This window comes from Neodiprion lecontei, chromosome 1 (assembly GCF_021901455.1).
Source record: "Neodiprion lecontei isolate iyNeoLeco1 chromosome 1, iyNeoLeco1.1, whole genome shotgun sequence".
NCBI lineage: Eukaryota > Metazoa > Arthropoda > Insecta > Hymenoptera > Diprionidae > Neodiprion > Neodiprion lecontei.
In genome coordinates, this window is record NC_060260.1 from 29,764,066 (window position 1) to 29,791,249 (window position 27,184).

Sequence of the window (27,184 nt, forward strand, 5' to 3'; positions counted from 1 at the left end):
TCTCGTCAACAGTGAATGAAAAATATCCTGTCGCATACTTTGTAGAAATTAGGATATTCGAAACACTTGTTAATCGATCGATATATTTATCGTATAGCCCTAGGCTGCAGTACCAGCACATGCATGTGATTAAAAATCACGTGAAAAGTTTTTAGAACTCGTAGAGCATATCCGGTTTGTTTGAATATATCGTTAAAATGTTATGTTGGGGCAGTTAAGATGACGGTTAATTCTACGGACCACTATTACTGTCGTAAAAGCTAGTTGCAATTTTCGACATAAAGTTATCGATACATTTGCACGTCGTAATATGCACGAGTGATACAACAACACGACGCAACTTTACCTTATGTAATAAGGATAGAAGAGGACGACGCCTCCTCCAATCGAATAATAACGAGTTTACAGGGGAATTATACTGGACAGTAAATTGAAAAATTACCTTGAAATTTTTTCAACTCGTAGAGCAGGTGCGAATAAAAATTATTAATCGCACATTTTCTGCGACTATTTATCTCGGGATCGAAGTTTTATGGCCAGCAATGCCATAAAGCTCGAAGGCGGGACTGAGACAGCGGAAATTCTCAGCCATGGTTAAACAAGCAATCAACAATGCTCAGGATGTTTATTCAGAATATAAATCACCATGAAAGGCGACATTTAATATTCGTTCACCCTTAACCTTGGCGTTAATGAGTTAAAAATGATCTGTCGCCATCCCGGCGACCCGTTGATTAACAACAACGATTCATCGATTCGTAGCGGGGGGTTCGAACAGCGTCTTTATCACCGGTTAGACCGGCAGAACTCGATCCCGCCTGAGAAAAGTTCTCCTTCCCTTTCCCACTTCACCGAGCAAGGCAACCGGGGGTTTCCGCTTCGATTTTTCTCGGAATCGAAAAATCAAGGGAAAAATCAATTGAAATTCCCGCCAACGGAGGAGAGGAAACGCACAAAGCCTCTTCCTGTCGCTCGGCGTACTCTCGTTAGGTACAAGCGGCACCAGCAAGACTAACTCCGGTGGGGCCGGCCGTCGTTCTTTCCGATTCACAAGCGGCTTTCAGTCATCAGTGTGGCCCGAACCGTAGTCGTGACGGGATATCATCGTGCCGCAGTCCTCGTCTTGGTCTACGGGTAGGAATCTCTTTTTCACCTAGTCCCGTCACCGATTCTCATCGCGTCTTTCGATTTTCCCGAAATTCGATCATCTCTCCTTTTCCTTGGATCCCGCATTTCACCTTTCCCTGCACTCCGTGCAAACCGAAACACATTTTTCGAATCCCGTTACGCGCAACGTGATCGTTCGCGTACGCGTTGCTCCTTACCTACCGGACGATTTGAAACGGTTTAAATATCCGGGCGCAAAAAAAATCTTATATTTCGACCGCGAAGGAAAGTCGAGTCAAATCGACCCACATCGCGTAATCGTGATCTTTCATTTACGAGTCGTTTTAACGTACGCGGGATCGAGATATTAAGGCCCCTCGGGCAATTCTTCGACCGAAATCAGCGTTTACTGTTAGCTAAGTGTAAATAAGAATGTGTCAAAGAAATCTCTGTCGCGTTGCAAAAACTTTAATCTCGAACTCTTGCCGAAGACACGCCAGAATCCTTACTCTCGAGGCGATACGAAGGATCCACGTTACGCTGTTTACAATTTCGACCGACTCTTGCGCAATCTTAATCCGACTTCCTCTCGAAGCCGCAACAGATTACGTATTGTCGGTTTTCCTCTTTTCACCCCGGTGAACGTACCCGACATAACACAACTCGGGCGTCCTTACGTTCGTGTCGTAGACGCGTGTCGAATCCTATGGATTTTCCCGTCTGCCGAACAGAGGGGATGAAAATCCTGCTCCCACGTGTGTGTCTCCGTGTAGATGCGCGCTCGCTCGTTTGTGTGTGTAATAACAATAATAAAGGCTGAAAAAAACCACCAAACTTCCGCGAGGCGAATGAAAGTGTCTACAGAGAGATTTGGGTATAATATTAGAAAGTAGCTCCGGACAGTCGGCGTATTCACTTTAATATCTCTGCTATTAGGCTCTCTTTCTCCTCTCCTCTTCTCCCAGAGTCAAGACTGGTCAAATTTGCCTGAGATTGTCGCAAACCCGATGGGCTCTCTCGGCTATTCGGCTTTCGAATCCTGTTACGTGCACGCGTATCGATGTTGCAGGATTTGAGAAAAGGATTAACATTCGCGTTACGCGTTGAGACGGATTCTTCTCATTATCACACACAGACATATCCATCCTACGATAGTTACCTTGCGAAATCGCGGCGTTCACCGATCGATGACGAAATTCTCACCCTCTTTTTATTGTTACAGATGCGAACGTCGGGCTCACCCCTCGTTCGAACCGCTGCTCTCTGCAACAATATCTACCACGCGGGCGCAGTTCTTTGCCTTTTACTGAGATCCAACGTCGCCTGTGGATCCTGATAAAGTCAACTTCGATCCGACTGGCACGTAAAATCAAGGCTGCGAATACACCCCTGATAGAAAAGAGAAATCTCAGGGCGTTCGGAGTTATGAGAACGAGCTGAAGCGACGCCGGCGATCGGGGCGAAAGAAGTTTCCTCAAATTAAACAACTTGCGCTACTTGTTGGATTTGTTGTTTTTATATACGGATCGATCTGTGCCGTGATAAAAATGTCCTTCCTCCGATCAACCGGCGATATTATCGGCTTTCTACTCCTCTCCCTGATAGCCATCGTCGAGGGAATAATCAAACTGTTCACACCGTTGAAATACCGGATGAAAAGTGTTTCCGGTGAAGTAGCCCTCGTCACAGGGGGTGGAAGCGGCTTGGGGAGGCTTCTTTCCCTACGGCTGGCCAAACTTGGAGCCGTCGTCGTTGTCTGGGACATCAACAAAGCCGGTGAGTATTTTCGAATATGCATTTGGATATAGTCAACGTTGTTTCAACGCTCCTCGGCCTAATTACCGTCGTTAGTGGAATTGTTTGCTTCTAAACGAGTCCCAGCATCGCGAAGCCCATCGTCGGTGATTACCTTACACGTTTTTCATGAAATACTTCCTACACCGGCAGACTTGTTTATCTTCTGGGAGTTAGGAAACGGTCGTTACCGACTCTCGTACTTTCGTGATACGGACAAAAGGTAGACGAATATTTTTAAGTGTCTGACGGAAATTGTGTAAGAAAAATTTTAAGATCGAAAACAATGTAACGTAAGTGTATCGGTCTATTCGTGAATCGATGAATTTGAACTTCGAACGCTTGCACCTTCTCTTCACGTTTATCTTTCCAAATGTTACCTTTTCGATCCTCTCACCTTACGCTTGTTGTTCTAAATTTTGTTACGTTTCACCTATAGAACCGGCTCGCTAACTTAAACACAGGTAAACTTTCTCCGTTTCGATCGCTTGTAACGCTCGTGACGTTTCAACACGTGTGAATTTTAATTTTAGAACGTGGCTGTTGCACGTTACGATCGAACGTGTAATTATTCAATTTTTCCCAACACATTTAATCTTAACTCCTCTTCGTCGCTTTCGATAATGAACCCAACGTATACATATGTTATAATCCTTAAACGCTCTTTGAATATATATATATATATACGCGTCAATTTTAGGGCGTTAAATACTATGCAATGCTTGCGTTTCTAATGTGGGATGAGAAAATAGGTAAATAAATAAATAAATAATAATAATAATTGAGAACACAAATGGTTACGCAAAGATACAGGCCCTACGGACACGCTTTGAACCATCGAACGTTTACGTTGTCACTTACACGCACACTCGTATGAAGAAAACCATATACGTTCGAAAAATATGTACAGAGAAACGAATTTCTGTTACGCAACTAGCACGCTATTTTTATAACGTTGGAAGTGATTATCAACGAAATTCGATTAGCTGCAGGTGGCGTAGGTTCTTCTTACGTTGTTCGCGGAGAGAAATAATTTGGGCAAATTTAACTTTTTTCATTAGCATAAAATCCGGTTATCGAGGGTAAAGACGAAAAGTTAGCTGTCCAAGTTACGTGGTAATAAATTTTTATCACAGTATGGAAATAAAAAGTTTCAGGGTATATAAGAAAAGTTTTTAAAGTCGTTTTCATGTAAGCTAACAAAGGAGAAATATCTCTGTAACGAATTGGTGACGTAAATATTTTGTGGCTTAAGAAACACGAGTTACGATCGATTTCCTAAAGCTGTGTTATCAGTTAACGCAGTGCATTAAAAACTAATTAAGACCCGAACGAATATTCCACGGGTAGGTATTTCATTCGGTCACAAGTTCCTTTATAGCTTCACCATCTTCGAAAATAATTCAATTCCTTTGATGACTCTGCTAACGAATTAAGCTGCTTCGTTGTCCGTGTGATAAATGACCTGGACTTAATAGCTTTGCGAAGTAAGGTTGCCTCGTAAAGACTCGTCGCGTTTCAATATTTGCTCGCAAAGCAAACTTTTTGACGTGACATTTTTCCCCTTCACTTTCTCTGCAACACGGCCAAGTGCACATCTAAACGATCTTGCCTACCGATGTAACGCTGCACGTTACGATGCAAAGCTGTTCTGTGGGAAAACAAAGAATGAAAAGACAACAGCTGAGGATAAAGTAGAAGAAGAAAAAAAAAAAAAAAAGATAGGAAGATAAAACGATGAAAAAGAAAAAGAAACCAACTAGCCAAGCCTCGTGTTCACAAGCGTAGACACATATCACTTTCACGAGGTTTGCAAAGGGGGATCCTAAGTGGTTTGAAACTGCACTGTTGGCGCTGGGTTGCGTTTCACAGGTCATGGACACCGTCTTATGCAACGAATGAAAAGCCGCTTTGATTGCACCCTTCCTCGATCGACGTGTGATGAATTACGTGAACAATTTTCAAGCTGTCACTGATTTATTTGCGTACTCGAGCGTATTTTTTTAAGAGCTAAATTGTCACTTCGCGACAAACACTCTTCAGAGGAGTAAGTTATCGTGAACGTTTGAATATCTGTTGTGGTTCACGATTGAGAGGGATCACGATTTTTACGAAGCCCAAGTTTTTCGTACTTGACTTTAGTCGGAACTGTTGAGATCGCCCTTACGTACAACGATCTGCAACTTTTATCGTTCCTTTTCCAAACTGTGCTCGAATCAAATCACGAATAGCGTTTCGGCTTCTTACTGAGAAAAAGAGCGTAAAAGAATGCTTCACAGAATAAATCGACGTCCAAGAATAACGGCCGTTCATTAAGGAAATTATTTTTTTTTTTCCTTATGATTTGTAATCCAATGATGTAAGTACCAAGCGTCGGCTTTCATTTACGCAGCGATGGAATTTCAGAATTATTTATAGCGCAGTCCTCGCAGTATTTCTAAAAAATCTTACGGTATTAGCTGCCAGATCATCCTGACACTAATATAATATTTCAAAAGACAAAATATCGAATGTCTAGTCGCAATTTTCTCCTTGAGGGACTGAAATCAAAATATCGTTATAATGATATTTAAATGTTACTCAGTTTCTTAGTAGCATACGTTAGTAGCGATCGGATTTAATTGCGATCAGCCAACCGGCACGTGATCATCGTCAAGAATATAACGAATTACTGGTACGCTGATATCAAGAAAAAAAAATTTATATCTGTTAGATAGTCGAAATTCAGGCCAAGAATGATATTGATTAATTCTGCTTAAGGCTTGATAGTCGTTTGTTTTTTTTTCACAGTATCGCAAAGACACGACACAGATTCAGCATATCAATACCCATTTGCTGATCGCACATTTTCTTCTCGCAACGTTGTTATCTTGCGCTCTTGGAGCTCGTTAAAGACGTTGGAAATAATTGCACCGGTTATCAACTCGTTTACGTCAACATAATTCGATGTTGCCCGCTGACGGTTAGAATCGCAAAAAAGTGAATTAACGAATCAACTACAGGCTTATGGAAATGCGCGCGAGATCAATAGCGCAGAACATCGTTTTCTGGTGTTAGTTAATCTCGGTTTCCTCTAATCGCATTCTAAGCATTTCTTCACACAGCCACTGACACAATTGCGTCAGAGGTTGACGTTCCGATACCTGGCAACACGGTTGTGAGGTCGGTGGAACATTAAGAATCCATCCATACCGATGAAAATACGAAATCTTAGTTCACACGATTCGTTCGTTGACTTAAAACTCATACCGATGGCCGAAATGAAATGCTAATATTTCTGCGGTGGATAAACTTCACCACACTTACAGCCTTCCATTATATCCGCAAACAAAGATCAAAACTCTTTGCTTCGGGTCACGCTGGGCGCCAAGGATATCTCATGAATTATGTCGTCCTTAAAAGCTTTAACGAAAGTGAAACTCAGGTCATATTGTGACGCGCAATTTACTGCCCCGTTTTTCCTCAATGACCAAATTCATGGCCAATCAAGCCGTTTCGTTATGACCACAACACTTGTCCAACTTGCTTAACAATTGTGAGAACGATGTGGCAATTTACCTCAGGGTCTAATTCTCCTCGCATACAGAATTGCGACTTTATTGCTATGACGTGAGAAGACAGAGTCATTTCATTGTCGCGATTGATGGTGGGTATAATTTACGTACGCACGTACGTCAAAATACATGCCAGCTTGTAGAGTAGGTACGCGTATATTGTTTGAAAGTTATCGATGCAACTCGTGCACACTGGTGGAAGAAGAACGTGATTCGGCAATACGTTTTTATCGCGAATAAATATTTATCCAAACGATTACGGATAAGTTTGACCTTTATGTTTGCCCCGAGTCAACGATAGTCGATTCACTCGGTACGTGTATAACCGACTGAAAAACAGATAGACAAACGAGCCACGTACCACTATTCATTTTGTTTTTCACATTTAAATCTATTTATCTCTCTCATTTATTTTGTTCACTGGGCGATACGATAAGTTACACAGATACATGGTAGATTCGTACTCGCATCGATGACAAAATATATTTCTTCTATCATGCAGCGCAACGAATGATCAGTCACGATTGTATGGCTGCTGTCTTTTTCAGCCTACGTCCAATACGTGAAATATTTTATTCCATCATTACCTCAGGTGGCTTTATCGCGCCAGAAGAGTTGTGACAAAAGAATAATTTTATTATAGTTCTACGTGAAACTTGTCTCGAGTGTGAACTTAGCCCTCGAAATTTACATGAACGTATTAACGTGCTTTGGTAAAATTATAATTCCACTACGAAGTTGATCTAGAAAAAAGTTTCGCAAATTTATCTGAAACTGGTCAGCCAGCCTGTTGATCGTTTTTACCAACTGTTATTGTACTTTCAAGTTCTGTGGAATGTTCTTTTTACTTTCGTTTATTTTTCAACATTTTTCACGTCTCATTTCAATTTTGAAAACAAAACTGTTTGTGGATAACGATAAGAGGTACCAACATTTTTGTTTCACGCATGCATTCGTCGCGACGATCCGAGGAAGGCTTATGTATGTGTGACGGTTGAAAATCAGCGTAGGTAAGGCCACATTTCGGCCCAACTTGAAAAAAAAACGTGTTACGGAAATAAATTTTAATTGGCACCGAGACGAAACTGTAGCCCTATGAAAACAAGGTATGTTCGTTATTCAGCTAAGTTCTTCCTTGCGCGATGACTTCAGACCGAAGCCCAAGGAAACAAGGTGTATCAAATTATACGGTACACGAATTGCCAGAAACCTCGTCGTTATTTAAAACGAGCATTTAAGAGACGGTATTATTATTGATAGTTGATCGTTTTTTAAAAATATCTTATACATAACAATTTTTTTTCCTATGCCATTAAAATATTATTCGATGTGATTTCAAATTTCTTGTTGCAACCAACTGACGCATAAGCAACGCGGATGTATAATGCTGATCAATTTCTGTTTCGCCCAATCTTACTATCTCTTGGAATTTTTGGAAATTCATACTTTAATGAGGTTTCAACTACCGCTAACCTTAAATCTAACTACATAACACGAGACTCGGAGAACGTACAATTACGAATATCCATTACGATAGCGATTAGGTATGGCTGTACTGCGCATGCTTTTCACCATCTATTTTTTTTTTTTTTTATTTCACATTTGAAAAATATTTGTGCTACTATGCATTAATTTTCGATTCAATCAATTATTTTTCCCGATAGAGCGAGTGTAATCGATTATTATTCAAACTCGATTAATCGACCGACTCGATTATTTTTCCTCACAATCCGTTTTTGTACTTTACTCACGTACACGACGCGATACGATATCAATTTATATGATTGAAGTATCAATTATTATCATTGTCTTACTTACTAAGTATCTGCTTGATGTAACAAGTGAAAGATAAATTAATATTTTCACCTGAAATTGAAAAATATTTCAAATGAAACTAAATCATCAAAATCTTTTCCGCTATTATTCGACGATTTTTTCGGACTCGGTTAATCGATGCATCAATGACTTTTAACTTAGTGGCCATCGCCACCCACTGAGATTCCAAATAAACTATCTATTAACCTTCTCTTAATGCAAGCTTTAAAAAGGTACACGTATATTTTTTCTGAACTTTAGTATCCGTGAACCTCGGTGAATGAAATGAACCCGCACCACGAATATCGAGTTAAAGACTTTTATTGTTTATCCAAATCATCATTTCTGCACCTTCCAGCTCGAAGCGATGCCAACTTACTTGCCTGCAAGTTGTACCTCAGCAATGTCAAACGATCGGCGTGTTAAACTCTGTTCTAGAATTCTCAAGGTACGATCCATATATGCGACGGTGTATTTACTTACTTGAAAAACAGGTTATCAAGCCTAGAGATTAAACTTTACCAGACTAGAATCTGGGCGACCAGAGCTCGCGTTGATGCCTTTTTCAGACAAGCTTGCTTAGCCTTTGCAACTTTGCCACTCGTACGCGCAACCGAGAAACTATAGTCACACTGTGCAGGTGTTTGATTGCTAGGTAAGCCTCGGCAGGTAATTCTCGTTGGGAATATTATGTCCTTATTACCCGTCGTGGGGAAAATAATATTTAAGATGCGTAGTTCTTAAACTCTGCACTCCTGTATAAACGTCCAGTTAGAGTAATCGCAATTACGCCGACACAAATTCGAATCAACTTTTTATTGAGATGCTTGAGGTATCTTAACGCCTATTAAAACCTATCGATATTAATCTCCGATCTTTTGGCAACAGTTTTTAACCTCCGACAACCAACGCCAATGGTTCACGGCAGGTGAAAGGGAATCTAGATGATGAAACATTTGATTTTCAACTCCCATTGATCGCACGTGTCGTGATTTTGATTAACAACGTCTGCAAAAACTAATCGCCACTTCGGTCAGAATAGCTAATTTATAGGACATAATTAGCAAATCCTGTATACACCATGAATTCACAGACCTGTTTCACCTTCTCAAACAGACGAAAAACATTGTGCTCACGGTATTTGATTAACATGAATTTTGACCCATAGACTTTTTAACGTGTGTAAATATTGTTGTAAGTTGAATAAATATATATTATATTATTATACTATGCGTCATAGGTACTTTTTAGAAAGAAACTCAACCAATACCTTTATCGGCATAAGCACTCCGCTGACAGTAACTCAATGCCGAATATTAACGCAGTATATCCTCATATCCCAAAAAGTATGCAACGGTATTATTCACCAATAACGGCTACGACGTATTTTGGTACCTAGATACACGATTCCCATTACAATTTTACATCCAACATCAACCAGCCGTTGTACCGTTTCACTTACGCATATGCATGAGTATAACATGAAAAGCCAGATACATCGTATTATCACGTGCATATCAAGTCATTAACGATTCATTAATATTTATAATGCATGCATCGGAAAAATACCACGCGACAAATGTGTTTTTTTAAATTTCGGTGCAGACCTCCACGGATTGTAATTTGGTATCAATCCAATGCGAAATTTTCGAATTGACAACAAAAATTCTACTCTTTCAAATATAACTAACTAATAAGTTTTACATAAAGGCGGATAAGACTGAGTGAAATCCGACTTTGAAGATCTTTCTCTCTCTTCGAAGATTGAGACTACTTGTTTAAATAGCGGAACAAGCAAGTATAGGTATTACTAGACCGGTTTATTTCAGAACATTCACCGGCTACACTGACCTCAAGTCGTCGAGTGACGAGTAAGAAGATTTCCTTAACTTATCGCTGCAATTTGATAAATCATGAATTCTACGGACAGCTGGATTATCAAACAAATACGACAGATCGGGAAAAAATTGTTCTTCTCTTCGTGCCTTCAAGCTGGTATTTTGTCGCTGACTTATTAAATAGATGGAAGCCAAACCTCGGCTATCTCTGAGAAGCTTTTTCAAAGCGACAGAAATAACAGACGCCAGGAATAACGTAAGACCGTGAATATCTGATTATAAGCTTGCCTATGAGGCAAACCAGCAAGGTAACAATTCATACGATCGTTTCCTTCACCCACACGTGCAGAGTAAAAGACAGGGAAAAATACAATAACAATGTTACCGTCGCCGTGTCAGAAGTTGTTCAGACTTATAAACAATTATCGCGTGAAAAATACCTGCGTAATCATAAAATCTTAATTTACGAAACAAGTGAAATTAATTGCGAAATGAAAGTGTGGATTCACGTCACGCGTTGTACTTGGTTACCCGTGTTTTTTTTTTTATAAAACAGTAAATATAAATTCCACTTTTGTTTACTGCTTATGTACTCTCTGCTTCTATATATCCTTGACTATTAATTTAAAGGAAAGGAATCGGCAGAAAACACTATAAATGATTGCGAACTTACGCATGATGCGATAGTCTTTCGGTCGGTGGAAAAAAGGACATGAATGTATGTAACAAAAAATTACGCTGAACAAGTTCAACTTGTTACATAGTTGTGTTAAACTCCGTAGACCTTTAAAGCTTGATCATTGGATGTACAGACGACTTGTTCGTTCAAGAGTGCGGTTCATGGACGTAGATCAGTATTTACGAACACCTACATGGGATAAAATGAACAACCTTGAAGATGGGTGAACTGTACCTCCTAGCTGGAAACCTGAGTCGAGAAATAATGAACGAAAATTTGAATGCTAGATGGTTGTGGAATTCCAGAGAGCGTGCTGCAAGCATACCTGCGCGAGTATAAATTTAGGCGTCAGGATTACAATATATTGTGTAATCGTACGGAATTGCCATTTGCGTTGAAAGGATAAACGTGAATTTAAACTAAAAAGAAAGGATAAACTGCGCTTATGCGAGATCTTCGCGTAACGAGGACTTTCAAATTTTTCTCGCAAGAGAAAAAGGTCTAGTTCGTATTTCGCGATCTATCAAGTTCTTTTCTGCTAATCGTTCACAAAACTGCCTGTGCCAAGTCTGCCGCGATACTCGGCACTGGAACTCGAATCCATTGAACCGGTGAAAGGAACGTGTGCAATTGGCTAGAAAGTTTATTATGCACTAATTATTACTGCTCGGAAATATTCAATTTTTAACAGTCACGGAAGGTGGACGAGACTTGATGAATAATTGATGATCAGATGTGTTCAATATTTCACCAGAGAGAAGTCCGGGGATTTTAATAATGTTCTTATGACAAAAACTTGGTTCGAAAACCCGAGTAAGTTTTTTCTCATTTATTGTCCGTTGCAGGAATCGAGGAGACTGTAAAACTGGTGCAAGCAGCCGGGGGTTTATGCTACGGATATGTTTGCGATCTGTGCGACCGTGAAGATGTTTATGAGAAGGCTGCCGTCCTTCGAAAAGAAGTAGGAAAGGTAATTGTTCGGTTTTCTTTAATTCATATGCGATAGTAAAAACTGCGGATCCGACGTTTGAATATACACGTATAATCAGTACATATCTTCTCGTTAAACGGAACTACATTTCTTATGGAAAGTTGATGGGATGTTGGGTAAAAATGTGTGCAAAGGTCGTCGCGACCGCAGCTCGATAGACGATGATTACGCATAACCATGCGAATGGTTAGATGGGAACAGATAAAATATTCGACACTTGTGACATACTTTAACGAATGTTGAAAAATGAATTCCATTTCGTATATAAAGTACAGCGTTTGCTTTTTCCAGGTCACAATTCTCGTGAACAACGCTGGCATCGTGTCAGGAAAGAAGTTTTTGGACACCCCTGACCACCTGATAATTCGCACGATGGACGTTAACATTATGAGCCATTTCTGGGTAAGTGTGATTATTGCGTTGACGAGTTTGAAATATAAAGAATCGTACGTGAGAGGTTTGAAAATCACTAGATTTACTATACGTAACAGGTTACACAGCATAATAATTGCTATTAAATAAATACACACACTGTGCGACTGAAAGTTTGCGAAAGGTCGTTAATTCGTGAGCGAAGTCCCGAAGCTGGATTTCTCGATTGCGATGCTTGTCGACTACCCTGCGAGTATCAAGTGATACCTTTCTCTGCTCAAACTCTGAAGCCCCAAAATCCCATTTTTCCTACCGCTGCCGTGCTTGGTTTCCCAGGCGTCAAATAGCATGTTGTAGTATCTCAGGGGGTTGAAATATTGAAAATAGAGGTGGCTGGTCGCAGTTGGAAAGAGTTTTTCGAAGTCGCCGATCTGCGTGAGCTCATCTTCGTAGGTGATTAGGCGCCTCGCGTCGTCAGGAGTGAGAGTTTCAAGGATCGCGGTCAGATAATCCGCCCTATTTTTGCAGCGGTCGAAGAATGTTTGCTTCCGCCTTTCTTCCTGGCTGATATTCACTTCAAAGATTCGTGAATTGTGACAGACTTGGCCGAGTCGATAACTCCTCGATAAGATCCGAATATCGGTGACTGACAAGGTGTTCGGTAGCTGATAACCAGCCATGTTCAGGGCATCCCTCAACAAGGATCCTTTGACGTTAGACTCGACAGACGTGTCATTGCTCATGGAAGGACCGCGGTTTACCTCCAATAGCCAGGGCTTATAATCCCGATCAAGGATGACGTCGAACCCCAGAATCTCGAAGCAGTTGTTGTATGTACCGCGACGGATTCCGGGCTTTGAGCACTTTCTCGACGGATGGTTCCCCGGAGATAACGGTCTTCACTACCATGTCTTTCATCTCGCTCCATATCCCATTGACGTCGACCGAATCATCGCTCTTCTCCAAGTACTTCCAGAGAGTCTTCAGAGACCATAGATGTCCGGATTGCGGATCTACCGACGAAGGTACTCTGTATGCAGCGTTTGTCCTGTTTACGTTCGTGTTCGTGAGGTGCATGCATCTCTCGGTGAGGTAATTATCCACCGTCGACGTACCTCACCGTGGCAAAACGGACCAAGCCGTCACGGTACAGATATATCCTGAGCGGATTGAAGCTGGTAATCAAGACGTACAACCTTATGTCGAACTTTTGGCCACGAATTAATCTCGGCTTCGATAGATATCGCTGCACAGCCATCGAGCGATACTTCGGTATCTCCCACCACTCGTTCACCACGCGTATTCCGTCCCCTCGATCGGCTTTCGGTGGCTTTACGATCCATTTTTTTCCACGGTTTTCCTCCCAGACCTGACGAAGTCGCCGACTCTCTTCGGGGAGAATATAAGTCTTGGGAATGAACCCGAATGCCTTGTTTCCGAACTTACCCGCCATAACGTTAACGTGTCTCCACAGTTTGTCTTTACACGATAGTTGCAACGTCCCTGGAATCCTGTTCACCTTCTGAAATCTCTTGAGATCGTTGCTCCGACTCGACGCCTTGTTGTAACGCTTACCCCATATTCCACAACAGTCCGACAATTTCTTTGTCAACGAACACCCCGATCGGAGAAAAGTTTACCGCACTATATTGCAGGACTCTTGATTCACCAGGCTGAACTTCAAGTGCTTTGTGACATTTCCCCGGCATCTCACTTCTTCTTTTCGCATCAAAGGTGCAAAATCTAAGGTACGGCGCGACGTACGGAAAGAGACTGCACCTCAAGGGCGAGCTTTTAGCGTTTTGCCAAATCCGATTCAAGATCACACTTTGCTCTGTGATTTCGACGTACAAATACCTGTCGTCCCCGTGTTCTTTACACCCGGCGTGGTCAAGGATATACTGCGGCATTATCCAACATCTGCTGGTGCATGTTGCTACGTCTGTCATCATCGATCAGGTTATAATTACTGCAGGAAACTGGTTGGCTCGAATTTTTTTGTTTACGATTAGGTTTTTATCATTTGCAAGGATTTCTTACGTGTTATTTATACATGTGATACTTTATACTTGTAGATTTTACTCCATGTGTGCAAAACTCTTAAGATTCTCTTTCAGATGTGAACAAGGTGAAATTGTCCATAATTAAATCCTTGCTACTTAATATGTATAGATTTACTTATTCCATCTCGTTTAACCTGATCTCCTTGAATCTAGCTTGAAATCGATCTGATGATCGACAAAGTTTACGCACAAGTCCACGAGAATCGTCAATACATTCGGAACTATGACGACGAATGTGGGAACCCATATTGACCTTGACCGACCTGCAATTAAAAATGATCCTAACGATTTCAGACTGTGAAAGCATTCCTCCCGGAAATGATGGCAAGCGACAAAGGCCACATCGTTAGCATCGCTAGTTTGGCTGGTTACGTGGGCATTCCAAAACTGGTCGACTACTGTGCTTCCAAATTCGCAGCCGTTGGATTCGACGAGGCTCTCAGGATGGAGTTGGAGGTAAGAATTAGATGTTAACTGACACATGCCATTCGTGCTTGTGATGCAGCCGGATATTGCGAAAGTTACATTCGCTTCGAACTCCCGCACTTCAATCCGCCTTTCGTGATATGATTCAAAACTGCTGTAGTAACGAAAAATCGGCACACCTGGCTAAAAGTGACCGAGTATTCGGACGAAAATAATTTCGTAGATCTTTGCTTATCACGAGAAACGAGGAATACTTCGCTTCTGTGAAATCCATGATAGATGTCAAGGATAAAAATGGATGGTACTATGCGTCGAAGGTAGGAGAACTCGTAATGCAAGGCAGACAGAATTCCAAAAGCGGTGTTCATCCGCATATATTATTAATTTCGTTGCAGAAGCATATCACGGACTATAGAGTAAAATTTATCCTCGCTAATAATTGTCTAGTGGAGTAAGTCTCTAAAAATATTCGACTTTCATCCGTAAACAATTACCTGCAACTTTTGTCGACTGTATCGAATCGTGACGCTGTTGTATTTACATGCACTACACACACTGTCGTGCACGCGTTATATAATTGTATACTTGTCCAATATTTGCAGCGTCATTGAGAACTCGAAACATCACAATTCTCCCGGTTGAATCAAGAACCATATCAGATTCCTGCTTCGTCTCTGTCCTTGAGTCGTCACATTTTCCACAATTTTTTTCATCCTATTTCAGGCCGAAGGTTACAACATTCAGACCACGGTCATATGTCCCTACTTTATTCGCAGCACGGGCATGTTCGAGGATGTACAATCCAGGTAAGAAGCTCATCTAAAATGATTCTGTTAAAACAATTGACATATTTATTTGTATCTCATATAGCCTATCACTATTATTCATCGGTTTTCTACCCAAGTTCTAACAGAAACACTTGTTTCCAGGTTTGTCCCGACTTTGAATTCCAACGAGGTTGCTGATAGAGTTATCACGGCGATGCGATGTAACGAGAAGTACGCGATTGTACCTGGCTATCTCCAAGTCATGCTCGCTTTCAAATGGTGAGAAGAAGCTCGGTTCAGATCGAGGGGTGTTACGGAGGGGTGAAAGAATTCGTGAAAAACTAGAGGGAGAGGTGTTATTGTTGCGATATCATTACCAATTTTGCCAATTTTACCAATTTCTGCAGGATGTTCCCGTGGACTTGTGCCGCGATGTTCTTGCGAGGTCTGGTCCGGGACGCGTCCCCGGGTCACGAGGTTCCCGCACCTTCCAAAAAGGAACCCGCGGTCACGAGCATCTCTTCCAAGGACCAAAACGGCGCGACGCTTCATCATCAAATTGCAAGGCGCGTCTCGAGCTCAGAGAGGAAACCGTAAAGGTGCTCACTCGTTTGACATCCTCGCCGCTTTTGCGGCTTCTCGTACCTACGTACACACGGTCATTTACTCGTTGTTGAAAACCGAGTGCGACTGACGCAGCCATTTCAGCATGAGTATCCCGCTCAGCGACGAATAAATGATGATATATATACATAGATATTAAACGAATAGTCTCGCATATTAAACTTATCACTCCATCAACGGACGAGTTATTAAAATATTATGCAAAATGTGGACAAGATGATGATAGCGACGTTGGAACTGTTATTACTAATGTAAGAGATCAAGAAACTCGCTGCACCGGCGAAAATTATATAGTATGCGGGGAAAAATTGACATTCGAAATAATCAGGAAATTATCCTGCATTCCGAAAAATTCGCCTTTCTTTCGGCAACCTGATTCTGCGGGGATACATGAGGAGAACCATCGTAAGATACAACTTTGATGAACGAAAATGGAAACGAATGCATGAATCTTGACGCGTTAAAGTAACTTTGAAATATCAATATTCGTTGCAGTCCACTCCAATGAGCGAATGTAAATTTTTATCACATATGTGCATGTCGTTTAATCTGTGAACGGACATTTTCAGACAAATGTTTTTCGTCGTCGCAGGCGTGCATGTGTGTTACGCGCTCACGAATTTATGATCGTGTTCGATTTCCATGTGTAAGAAAAACAGTTAATTAAAGAAGGCGTCGCTTAATCGTTTTTTGATCTAATAAACCTGACGCGAATTTTGTATATTTTACGATAGATTGACGTGTTTTATTTCCAAGAGAGTCACACTCATACGATAAGTAAATGATAGTTACCTTTTCCCGTACAGTGTGAGACTACATTCGCTGGTAGATATATGTACCTTGGATTTCGTATCGGATGAATATTAATAAGAGTATAAAGTTGTGCTAAATAATTTTGTAAAATATGTAACTGTTATTTATAGATATAACCACGGTGTAATATAAACTCTATGAAATATATAAGTATACTAACGATTTGCAACTGATTATCAATAATTGTTACATGCACGAGCAAAAAGCGTACTTTCTGTATTCGAGGATCCCACGCGTACTTGTACAACAACGCTTTCCACAATTCCACCCTTTGTCGTATAGATAACGTTTGAGTGCGCGTAGCGTATACTAACTGTAGCGGGGTAAAAATGTGGTAGCTCTGACACATGAACTAAATATAAATTAGGAGTAAGTGTATTATATACGATATAATGATTACGCAATTCATTAGGTAATTTGACGATGAATGATGCACGGTTGCACACGATTGACCCGCAACTCCACGCACGATACGTGATCGAAAGTTGTTGTTGAATACAAACGAAACTGCGGCTACGTGTCCGGTCAATTTTTAAGTGATTATGATGTTGGTGAAGATATGTTAAGACTCGGATGAAGAGTGTTGACCGAGATGAAGGAATGCAAGACCAACTTCTGAGTAAATTTCTCATTTAATTGGATTTTTGCGTGAAAATAATATATGTCCATGTCGGGCAGATAAGGCAAAAATAATTAAGGTTTCCACATGCCAAGGTTTATTCCCGGGTATATCTATATATTACGAAATCAGTGAAATCCGATTGCTTGTCACATCCGCAGTTATTTTTTTGGATGAATAAGAAAACATAAGAACCAATTATTTTCAGTTTCTCCGTGTTATAAATATATAAACAAGTTTTTTTCATTTCACAAGTGCAAAGGCCCGATCATCGTAATGGAAAAAACCGAAATCACATCCCGTCTCCAAACCGAACTCGTTATTACCATGCTCAAGTACATAATAGTGCACCATTGTCGTTGAAATTTATTTCGAAAACTAATTTTACTTTACTCGAAGATTAGATAGGTTAGGCCTAGTGCCATTACTTGCCTTTCAAATCGCTGCGCGATAAAATTTAATAATATATAAGTGATGTTTGTAAATGATAATATAATCGAGTAAATACGATTGATGTATTATTATTAGAATTTTCGTGTTTTTTTTTATTTTTTAGTAATAAAGTACAATTTTACACGACACTGCGGTTTTTACCCGAGAATGATCTACATTTCTATGATATTTTTACCTGCTCGTTTGTATCTTTTATCCTCGCTGCACACTTCTGCCACATAAGTATAGATACTATTTATCTAATCTTCTTCGTTGATACATCACGTAAACTTGGTTACCTTATAACTACCTGTACGACCCACTTTTCCACCACGGACAATCAAACCAAAATAAAAGAAATAAACGTGACACAACCTGAGCCGGAATTTCACCTGTAGAAGTCACGTCCGATGTTATCGCAACGCATTAGGCATTGAATAATTGTTATACATAACTGCACGATGTTCTCCGCGCTTGAGGCAAAAGGTATAATTCTAATCGTAAGCAGTAGTGTATTGCAAACGAATTCATTCATCGCAGATACAAAAAAAAAAATATCTGTTTGATAGTCTCGCCTGTTAGGTATTTTTTCCTTGATTAGTAAAGAATACGCTCAGGTGATTTACATGGTTAAAAATCGTTTAAGGCACCTTCTTTTCAATATTCAATACAAAAACTCTTGTAATATCATCGCACGGCACAGCTACTGAATATTCGCTGTAACAACTTGATAATACTCTTGCAATACGCGCCACGTGTTTCATTATGTAGGTATGTGATGATGAGCCATCAAGGATTGCGTCATTAGCAGCAACAAGCTGCGGCATTCGTACTCGTTCACGTCGCAGTTTTATTATCTCGGGAAAAATTAATTTCCATTTGAAACAAACAATATGAACGGTGTACTCAAGTTGTTAGGAATTAAAGACAACATCGTATCGTTGTAAAACTCTTCGTGTTATTGTTGCCCAGACAAAGTCTTTTCCAACGATATTATCTGTAAGAGCCTGTGTTAGCTTTGTTATTTTCAATAATAATTACTCGCGAAGTGAATCACTAACTGTGTCCGTTCATCGGTACGAAAACAGTTTTTTTGTACACCATAGCGCAATTCTTCCTTCGCCATTGGCACATTTATGCGATTGTTAATATTAACTCCATGATATATGTACAATAGTCCGAATATCCCGATGCTGATAACGCTCGATGATATAATTTTCAAGGGAAATAGACGCCCCTGCGGTGTTTGAAATGAAACACGCCTTGTTAAGTTGCTTAATACTTGTGTAAAGTTCGTCGCCCTAATCCTGTAACTATATTTGTAACGATCTCTTCTACCGCTACGTGATAGTACCTACATTTTGCAGTATTTCGCCTAACGAGACTACGGCATCGCCGTCGGTGTAATTTGTTATCAGTAACAGAAAAACAGACGTATAACGTTCTCTCGAAATAGGGCATCTCGTATTCCTCGCGTATACCGATTATCGCGTTTACGTCTGGCGCACACTGGGAAAAAAGTTCATCTATCGTTACTATAAGAAACGTATATTTGAATATGGCGAAACAAGTGTTTCGTTTGTTTATGTCAAATTTTAGTTGAGCCAAATACGATTTATCCACTATTAACAAATTCTTATCGATCCTTATTTGGTTCGACTAAAATTTGATAATAATAACGAAACGTTTATTTCGCCATATCCGAATACCCATACGTTTATTACCAATAAATAAACTCTGTTCTCAGTGCATACGCGGTAGTGCAACAATTGTATCCATCAACGGTTACAATACCTCGTCTATTCTAGACTCGCGTTTGCATTTACATTTATACACCGACACGCATCGTAGGCTAAATAGGTCGTTAAATTTACCGAAATTCTTCCTACCCCGATCAATGCGGCGCGTAGATAATACTCGTATATTATACCGGGCGTATATTCGTACGGACTTGCTAGTGGAACACGCACGATTTTATGTAGATAACGAACGGGGACTTGGATCGGATATTCGATTTTACGGGAAACGACAAACATTCGTTTCATGTTACCGCGCTTCGTGCAGATAGGCGAAAATCGGTTCGCCGGAAGCGGATCTGGTACCAGGATGGCTGCTGATGTGCCGGAGCTGTGTCTGCAGGCAGCAGATTCGACGATGAGTCTGGCATCGTCGCTGTGGCGCCGGGGAAATACGAAATCGTGCCGTCGTAGCGAACCAGTCCGACAAAGTACTGGCCCTAGAGTAAACCGTTATTGTTGGTCTAGTGGCCATTGAAACGTGCAAGTCTGGCCCGGGCGTTGTACTGTATATTTATTTGTTTTCATGTTACAACGGCCGGTGAACCAGTCTAAATCCCACGAGCAGCGCGTCGCTTCGCTATACGATGGATAATTTTTATTTATCATCCGGTAATAACTATACGTGCGGAATCAAGTGCGAATACAGTGGATACGCGAACGTTGATTGTATTATGCTGTGACATATAGCCTGTGTCGCTACGTGTATAATTTATAATCAATCGAAACGTGTGAAAAGTTACGAATCGTCAGACTTCAAAAGCAACAGACCGCGGTTAGCTAGCCTTGAAATAATATCACGAGGCCGTTTGGTTACATCGAGGACAAAATGATCCTTTTTTATCGCTTAGGTAACCGACGACGGAAGTAAACTTTCGTCAACATCGATCCAGACGATTTTTTGTTCGAGTTATACTCCGATATTCAGGACTTCTCTGGCGATTTGTAACTTTCCGGGTTTTGTATGTGATGTACTATGGATAGGATATTATGGGAACGATGAATTCTTGAACAAAATTGACTCTCGCTCACGAATAAATCGGCATAGCAGTTCGGTACCGGCATATCGGGCGATTGGCCACCTCCAGTTTCTCAGATCGGTAACGAGCCAGAGTTTTGCTCAAAGAACAGTTCGCATATGCGTAGGATACAGCTGTGCAAACGAGTGTCTATAGCCGGTACGTATAATACGATATTTCAACAGTCGAGAGGTGTATAGTGTTCGAGAGTGTAATCTTGGTGGAAGAAGAAACGACAATCCTCGGAACCGGTGAATGATTAACTCACGCTGATTTCGACCTCCACGGTAATTTGAATAAAGGAGTCTACCAGCATAAGCAGCAGCACCAGCCACAAGATATCCACAGAGTTTAATTTCGCCTAAGCCGGCGTGAGTCGCTCGCCGCGCCGACGCCCTCTCACCTCTGCAATCTCCGAAAGTTTATCGTTCTCTTATCGCTATAAAGCTGATAAGAAAAATAAAGAACTCTTATTGCAACATATATGTCTCACCGCAGCCATCCGAGAGTTGTCCAGGTACCGCGGCTACTCGCTCCCACCCAGTCCTCGAGGGTCGGTGATAGCAACCGCAACCGAAAATCGGCGATAGACGATTTTTCATCCAACAATCGCCGATAACGACACCAATTTTAATTGCGTCAGGGTAAATCGCGAATCGAGATGACAATGCAAGGTGCGTCGTTTTCCGCTTAACCGTTCCCGCGAGAGTTATTGTGCGATAACGTAATAATCGTTGGACCGCGTCAGCTGGACGCACAGTCGGCCACCTGCATCATGGAGTCAAAAGGACGAGGAAGAGCGATCGGAATTGTGAAAATTACTCTGTTTCTAATAATTTTTTGCGCAGCGGTAAATTGTGTCTATTCTCAAGTTACCGACAGCCTCAGTTTGTGTCTGTTGCAAACCTCGTGCACGGCTTGCCTGGAAGCGAGTTCGAGATGCGCGTGGTGTAGTGACTGGGTAAGCAGACTCTACTCTATCTAATAGAGAAACACCTACTCGCGTATACCGTGAATGTATATTTTGTGCTTACGTAAGAGCTTGAAAATTGTAATGTCAATTCAGGAACGTTCCTGTTTTTCGATGTAGCGTTTACACCGAACACGTCGCGTCTACCTACGCGTTACACCAACTTTGTGTGGTCGCGTGCTTCAAACTAATCTACGAACGAGATCTAGAGACTTACGATAAGCGTAACAATTGTCGATACGTTCGCAAGAATAATACGTGCTATCGAATGATAATATCACGGAGAGCAGTGGAGAGAATTCGTTGAGACTCCCTTTAGGCGCCCAAGAAGTGACGTTGAGTTTCTCTTTCGTTATACCGTAACGTGATCTGATGATATGTCTTGAATGGCGTCACTTCTCAATTTACTCACTTAGAAATCTTCAGTATTGACCGTTTCAATGTAGCAGCCCGGTTCCATTTTCACGCGGTTCCAAGCCGAGGATTCCCCATTTGCGATGTAATAGAATTGCAACAGTGAAACTTTCACCATATATACCACCATTTCAACACGTCTCTATTTCCGATTATACAGGAATACACAAATACTTCTATTGGGAAGCCAAGATGCAGCACCGCCAAATCTTTACAAGATCTCGGTTGTCCCGAATCGGCAATGCAAGTAGCTGTCACGGAGAAAATCGAATTTAGTCAAAATGAAGAATTCCGGGACGTCACCGCTGGGAAAATCCCGGTTCAACTTCGGCCTCAGAAGGTTCAGTTAAAGTTGAGGCCGCACTCAACGCAGGTGTTGAACCTTCAGTTTAGACCAGCCAAGTAAGTCAATGGAATTAACGAAACTCGGATACGCTATTAGGAGGCAAGTTTCACATCGCGTTATCTCTATTACCTCAAGCGACAATTCGCGATGCTTGCAAGACCACGGCAATCAAGATAGAAATCGAAATTATGTGTCTCTGCCAAATGGGTCTGACCATGCTCCATCGCTACGTAACCATATCCCATTCGGATGAATACAATCATCCGTATCTCTGTCCAGGCATTCTCGGTGTCTTCTTACGCTCTGCATTAGATGATATACGTTGTGCGATTTGTCATATTTGCTATAGGATTAATGGTAATTGGATTTTTTCGATACAGTTTCTCACAAAGGTCTGGAAACGTTGTTACAAAAAAAAAAAAAAACTCCAAACGTATAATGCCGATAACTTTACATTACACCTGACCTTGCGTTCTACGCGATTGTAGAAATTATCCTATCGACTTGTACTACTTGATGGACCTGACATGGTCAATGAAGGATGATAAGGACACGCTGGTTTCTTTGGGCGGAAAACTGGCAACGACTCTCGGTACCTTTACTGACAACTATCGAGTGGGTTTCGGTAGCTATGCCGACAAACCATTAATGCCGTACGTCTTTCCTGGCCACGAACAGAACCCGTGTCAAAGCGAACACGCCACGTGCGCTCCACTCTACGCCTTTAGACACCACATGCGGCTTACCGGCGATATCCAGGAGTTTGTCAGGAAAGTACGTATGCAATGGACATTGTAGTTTTCTTTGAACCATTTTAAACGAGCTCGAAGTAAAAATCCTCAAAATATCACTCCGGTAGCGTCGGCTTGACGAATACTAGGCAACTTGTTTCATTGCTTGCTTACCACTTTCTTCCAAGGTAAATGAAAGTTCTGTAACTGGGAACGTGGACAACCTAGAGGGAGGCCTTGATGGCGTAGTTCAAGCTGTTGTTTGTGCTGATCAAGTTGGTTGGGCTCATCAAGCAAGGAAGCTGATGTTAGTGGCTACTGATGGTTTTCTTCATTTTGCCGGCGATGGAAAGGTGAGAATTTACTCGTTATGTTCGTTGATTCGGTTCGTCGTTGATGTTCGTTCGCTTTTTGTTTCTTCGGCATTGCAGTTGCCCCCTGTTTAATCCATCTGTTCCGATTAGCTAGGCGGTGCGGTACGTCGAAACGATTTGCAGTGTCATTTGAATGCCGATGGCGAATACTCCATGTCAACAACTTACGACTACCCCTCGCTGGCTGAGGTGTCGAGAATTCTTCTAGACCACAAAGTTAACGTAATATTTGCCGTAACGCAAGATCGACGAAGTGAATACGAACGTATAGCGACGATACTCGAGGAAAAGGCCAGGGTCGCTACCTTGGCCGGCAACAGTTCCAACATTCTGGAGATCGTGGAACGTGCTTATCACGACATCGTCTCCAAAGTTGTACTACGGGACAATTCGACGGGCCCATTCGCCCTCGAGTACTCTTCCAAATGCGGAAACTTCTCTGGTCCTGAATTAAAAACGTCGCAGTGCGACGGCATCAAGGAGGGCCAGATCTACGATTTCAAAGTCTCCTTCTCCTTGGGATCATGTCCGCAGAACAAAAGTCTTTGGGTACTTTTTACAGTGAAATTAATTTATTTTTGAACTCTGCTACCTCACGTAATATCACGTCATAGACTTCAAGTGATAACTTTGTAAGGTTCGTAATGAAATGATTTTCAAAGAGTAGTGAATTCTTTGATCGCCGCAGATATACGATACACGAACACGACAATAGCAGTTAAAAATGGCATTGTCCTTCAAGAATGACGAATCAGCAAGTTCTAACTATATTTCTTCCATCCCCAGAGGCAGAAGGTTGTCATCCAAGACGCTCTGGCTTCGGAGGCTTCGCAGACAGAAATCGAGATAGAACTAATGTGTGGGTGCGATTGCGGCAAGCAGGACGATACATACTGCAATCAAGGTGTGAACGAATGCGGCTTGTGCAAGTGCGATGCTGGCTGGTCAGGTTTGTTCTCAATATTTGATATTCACCATGAAAAACGGTAGGAAAAACAATAAAAAATGATCGCAGTTGATGAGTTATTCCGTGCGATTTTAGGCGAAACCTGCGATTGCCGAGAGAGTACCGGAGACAGTATAAATTCGCAATGCATCAACACCGGGGAAAATGTTCCTTGCTCTAATCGCGGCGACTGCATTTGTGGAAGTTGCTCCTGTGATCCAGGCTACTCAGGACGTTTCTGCCAGTGTTCCCCGTGCGATAAGGTATATTCCTGATCGTAGAATCTATGCAACTTGTTTACGGAGCTTTTAATCGGAACTGTGATACAACAAAATCTTGACTCCCATGAATTCCGTTTCTATATTTTGCATCTTCGACGCGGTTATTAACATGATGCAATCGCCAGCATACCGAGATTTATGCATCACGGTCGAACATGCAATCTCGTATGATCGATCAAGATGCAATGTAGAAAAGAAAAAACGTATGCAATTATTGTGCTGCAGCCGTACTGACTTGCCGCAAAAAGAAACGAGAATATACGTAACGAACCATATATTATATCTCATATCTGAGTTGTGAAATCCTGCACGGGTCAGTGATGGAGGAAGCCATGACCCTCAACTTTCGCATACGGGTCCGCTTGTCGACGTGTCGGTAGATCGACAACCATGACACTGACCGTGTCCTCCTTTCGAGAATCGAGGAACCTTAAAAGTGCGGCATTCCGATAACCAGAATCAATTGCTCCAAAATGACTTAACAGGTGAACGGTACCGAGTGCGGCGAAATGGGCACATGTGACTGCGGAAGCTGCGTCTGCCGGCCAGGCTGGACAGGCGACACATGCCAATGTCCCGTGGGAGACGCGCTGTGCATTGCTCCGGGAAGCAAAGAAGTGTGTGGGGGTCATGGATACTGCGATTGCGGCCAATGCCGGTAGGTATATCTTGTACAGCTGTCGTAGTACATGCGCGATGTTGTGTCAATGTTGTCAACAAAGTCGGCTGACCCGATATGATAGCCAAGAAAATTTTAAGATGCAACGGAACTGCCCCGGACGGGTTTTTCTACCGAGGCACATTCTGCGAGTCCTCGGCAGGAGCTGGAGGCAGCGGACTCTGCGACCTTTACGAACCTTGCGTAAATGCTACAGTCGAAGCACCGAGCGATGCTGTTAATCTCTGCCGTACCAACGTTACTGTTTACAAGACCGAACAAGTTTCAAAAGTAGATATTGGTAAGTTTTTAACGGTACGTTGGATCATTTTTAAGTAGATCGCAGCATGATCAGCAATTTACTGTGATAGTGCAGTTGATTTGCATCGTGCGACGAAAGAGACCTCGTCAAAGAAATCAGGAATTTGGACAAAATCTTTGCGAATTTAATATATAATATTTAATAATTATTTAATATAATAGAATTTAATTATTCCAATACTTCTATTCAGCTAGTGACCACTACTGCTTCGTGAGAACTTATACCTCAGACTCATCGGTGTGCACTATTCCCTATGTTTACGAATTCAACAAGGACAACACCGTTACTTTAAGCATTGGGGAAAAGGTACTAGAACTCGGTAATAGGTTTTATGTTCGGTGAACGATTTGAAGTTTGATCGTAAAAATTACATCGATTTCCCCCACCCAGATTTGCAGAACTCCACTACCGGCTGCGGTTGTACCGGGAGTGGCCTTTTTCTTAGTGGTATTGCTGGGCATTATTGCCCTCCTGATTTGGAAGTAAGTAGGAAATCTCTTGTGGAGAAATGCAAAGTTTCTGATATTATACGTTATACGCAACTCGATATAGTCAAAGCGATGAGCATGGATTTGCAACAAAATTTCAGATGCTGCACGGCGTTGAAGGATAAGAGGGAGTACGCGAGATTCGAAGAGGAACAAAAACATACGGTCTACGCTCTTGAAGAAAATCCACTATTTCGTCCTGCGACAACACGCTTTCGGGTACCATCGATGATCAAAGAAGACTAAACATAGCGCCGAATGCACACACGGGTAAAAGAAACGGCACAATAGTTACAGAAGAAAGAGTTTGCTTGATCCGAATTCGTGAATGTACTTGCAAACATTCTAGTCGTAAACTGTAAGTGATTTTACACGCGCGAAAACTCAACGCAGAAAATGCGTGAGTGTGTATTATTATTCGTAGTTTGATACGTATTATTACTCTATACTATAAATATACAGCGTCAAATATAAGCAGCAATTAGCATCGTAGGTTTTACGATTTTTTATAGACGACCGAAAAGTTAATTCACTTGTGATGCGATGTCAATTTGTGAATACGGATCGTAAACTGGTTACAGATTGAATTTTACATACGCTCGATTTAACAACAATAAACATTTTGTATAAAGTACCAAATGACGATGATTATTATTGGTACGGATGTATATTATACAATTCACGAAGATGTTGCTTTGCTGTCATCCAATAACTGATCAAGATTTCGAATAAAGAAACTTGTCCTTCCATCGAGTTTCAACATTCATGTCTGAAGAATTAATCGTATTAAAATTCAGCGCCCTTGGAACCAATTGCAACGTCAAAATGCTCTTCACCTTCCTCCTCTTCGTCCTCTACCAGGTCGATTGGAGGATTAATCTCATCCCAAAAATGATTACCAGCTGTGAATACTACTTTCTGTACATGAAATGGTACTAAAGAGTT

The 27,184-nt window shown here is 41.5% G+C and overlaps 2 protein-coding genes across 2 annotated transcripts; both read left to right on the forward strand.

Annotated features, from left to right (window-relative positions):
• Positions 1–976: 976 nt before the first annotated feature.
• Positions 977–17,005, forward strand: LOC107221754 (epidermal retinol dehydrogenase 2). Its single transcript, XM_015660875.2, has 8 exons — positions 977–1,134; positions 2,330–2,883; positions 11,633–11,757; positions 12,070–12,180; positions 14,508–14,669; positions 15,363–15,445; positions 15,569–15,685; positions 15,814–17,005. The coding sequence occupies exons 2-8, from the start codon at positions 2,655–2,657 to the stop codon at positions 16,001–16,003; spliced, it is 1,017 nt and encodes a 338-aa protein (XP_015516361.2). The 5' UTR covers positions 977–1,134; positions 2,330–2,654; the 3' UTR covers positions 16,004–17,005.
• A 4,479-nt stretch (positions 17,006–21,484) lies between these two features.
• LOC107221761 (integrin beta-nu) lies at positions 21,485–26,988 on the forward strand. The gene is made up of 12 exons (XM_015660883.2): positions 21,485–21,670; positions 22,254–22,495; positions 22,928–23,213; positions 23,359–23,523; positions 23,635–24,093; positions 24,331–24,493; positions 24,587–24,753; positions 25,257–25,429; positions 25,531–25,730; positions 25,942–26,057; positions 26,142–26,233; positions 26,341–26,988. Exons 1-12 carry the CDS (start codon positions 21,485–21,487, stop codon positions 26,483–26,485), a joined length of 2,394 nt encoding a protein of 797 aa, XP_015516369.2. The 3' UTR covers positions 26,486–26,988.
• Positions 26,989–27,184: the final 196 nt, after the last annotated feature.

Coding starts and splice junctions, on each gene's coding strand:
- LOC107221754 (XM_015660875.2), top strand. CDS start 2,655: ATGTCCTTCCTCCGATCAACCGGCGATATTATCGGCTTTCTACTCCTC. Junction 14,670..15,362: donor CTCTCAGGATGGAGTTGGAG/GTAAGAATTAGA, acceptor ATCCTATTTCAG/GCCGAAGGTTACAACATTCA. Junction 15,686..15,813: donor GTCATGCTCGCTTTCAAATG/GTGAGAAGAAGC, acceptor CAATTTCTGCAG/GATGTTCCCGTGGACTTGTG.
- LOC107221761 (XM_015660883.2), top strand. CDS start 21,485: ATGGAGTCAAAAGGACGAGGAAGAGCGATCGGAATTGTGAAAATTACT. Junction 24,094..24,330: donor CGCAGAACAAAAGTCTTTGG/GTACTTTTTACA, acceptor TTCCATCCCCAG/AGGCAGAAGGTTGTCATCCA. Junction 24,754..25,256: donor AGTGTTCCCCGTGCGATAAG/GTATATTCCTGA, acceptor ATGACTTAACAG/GTGAACGGTACCGAGTGCGG.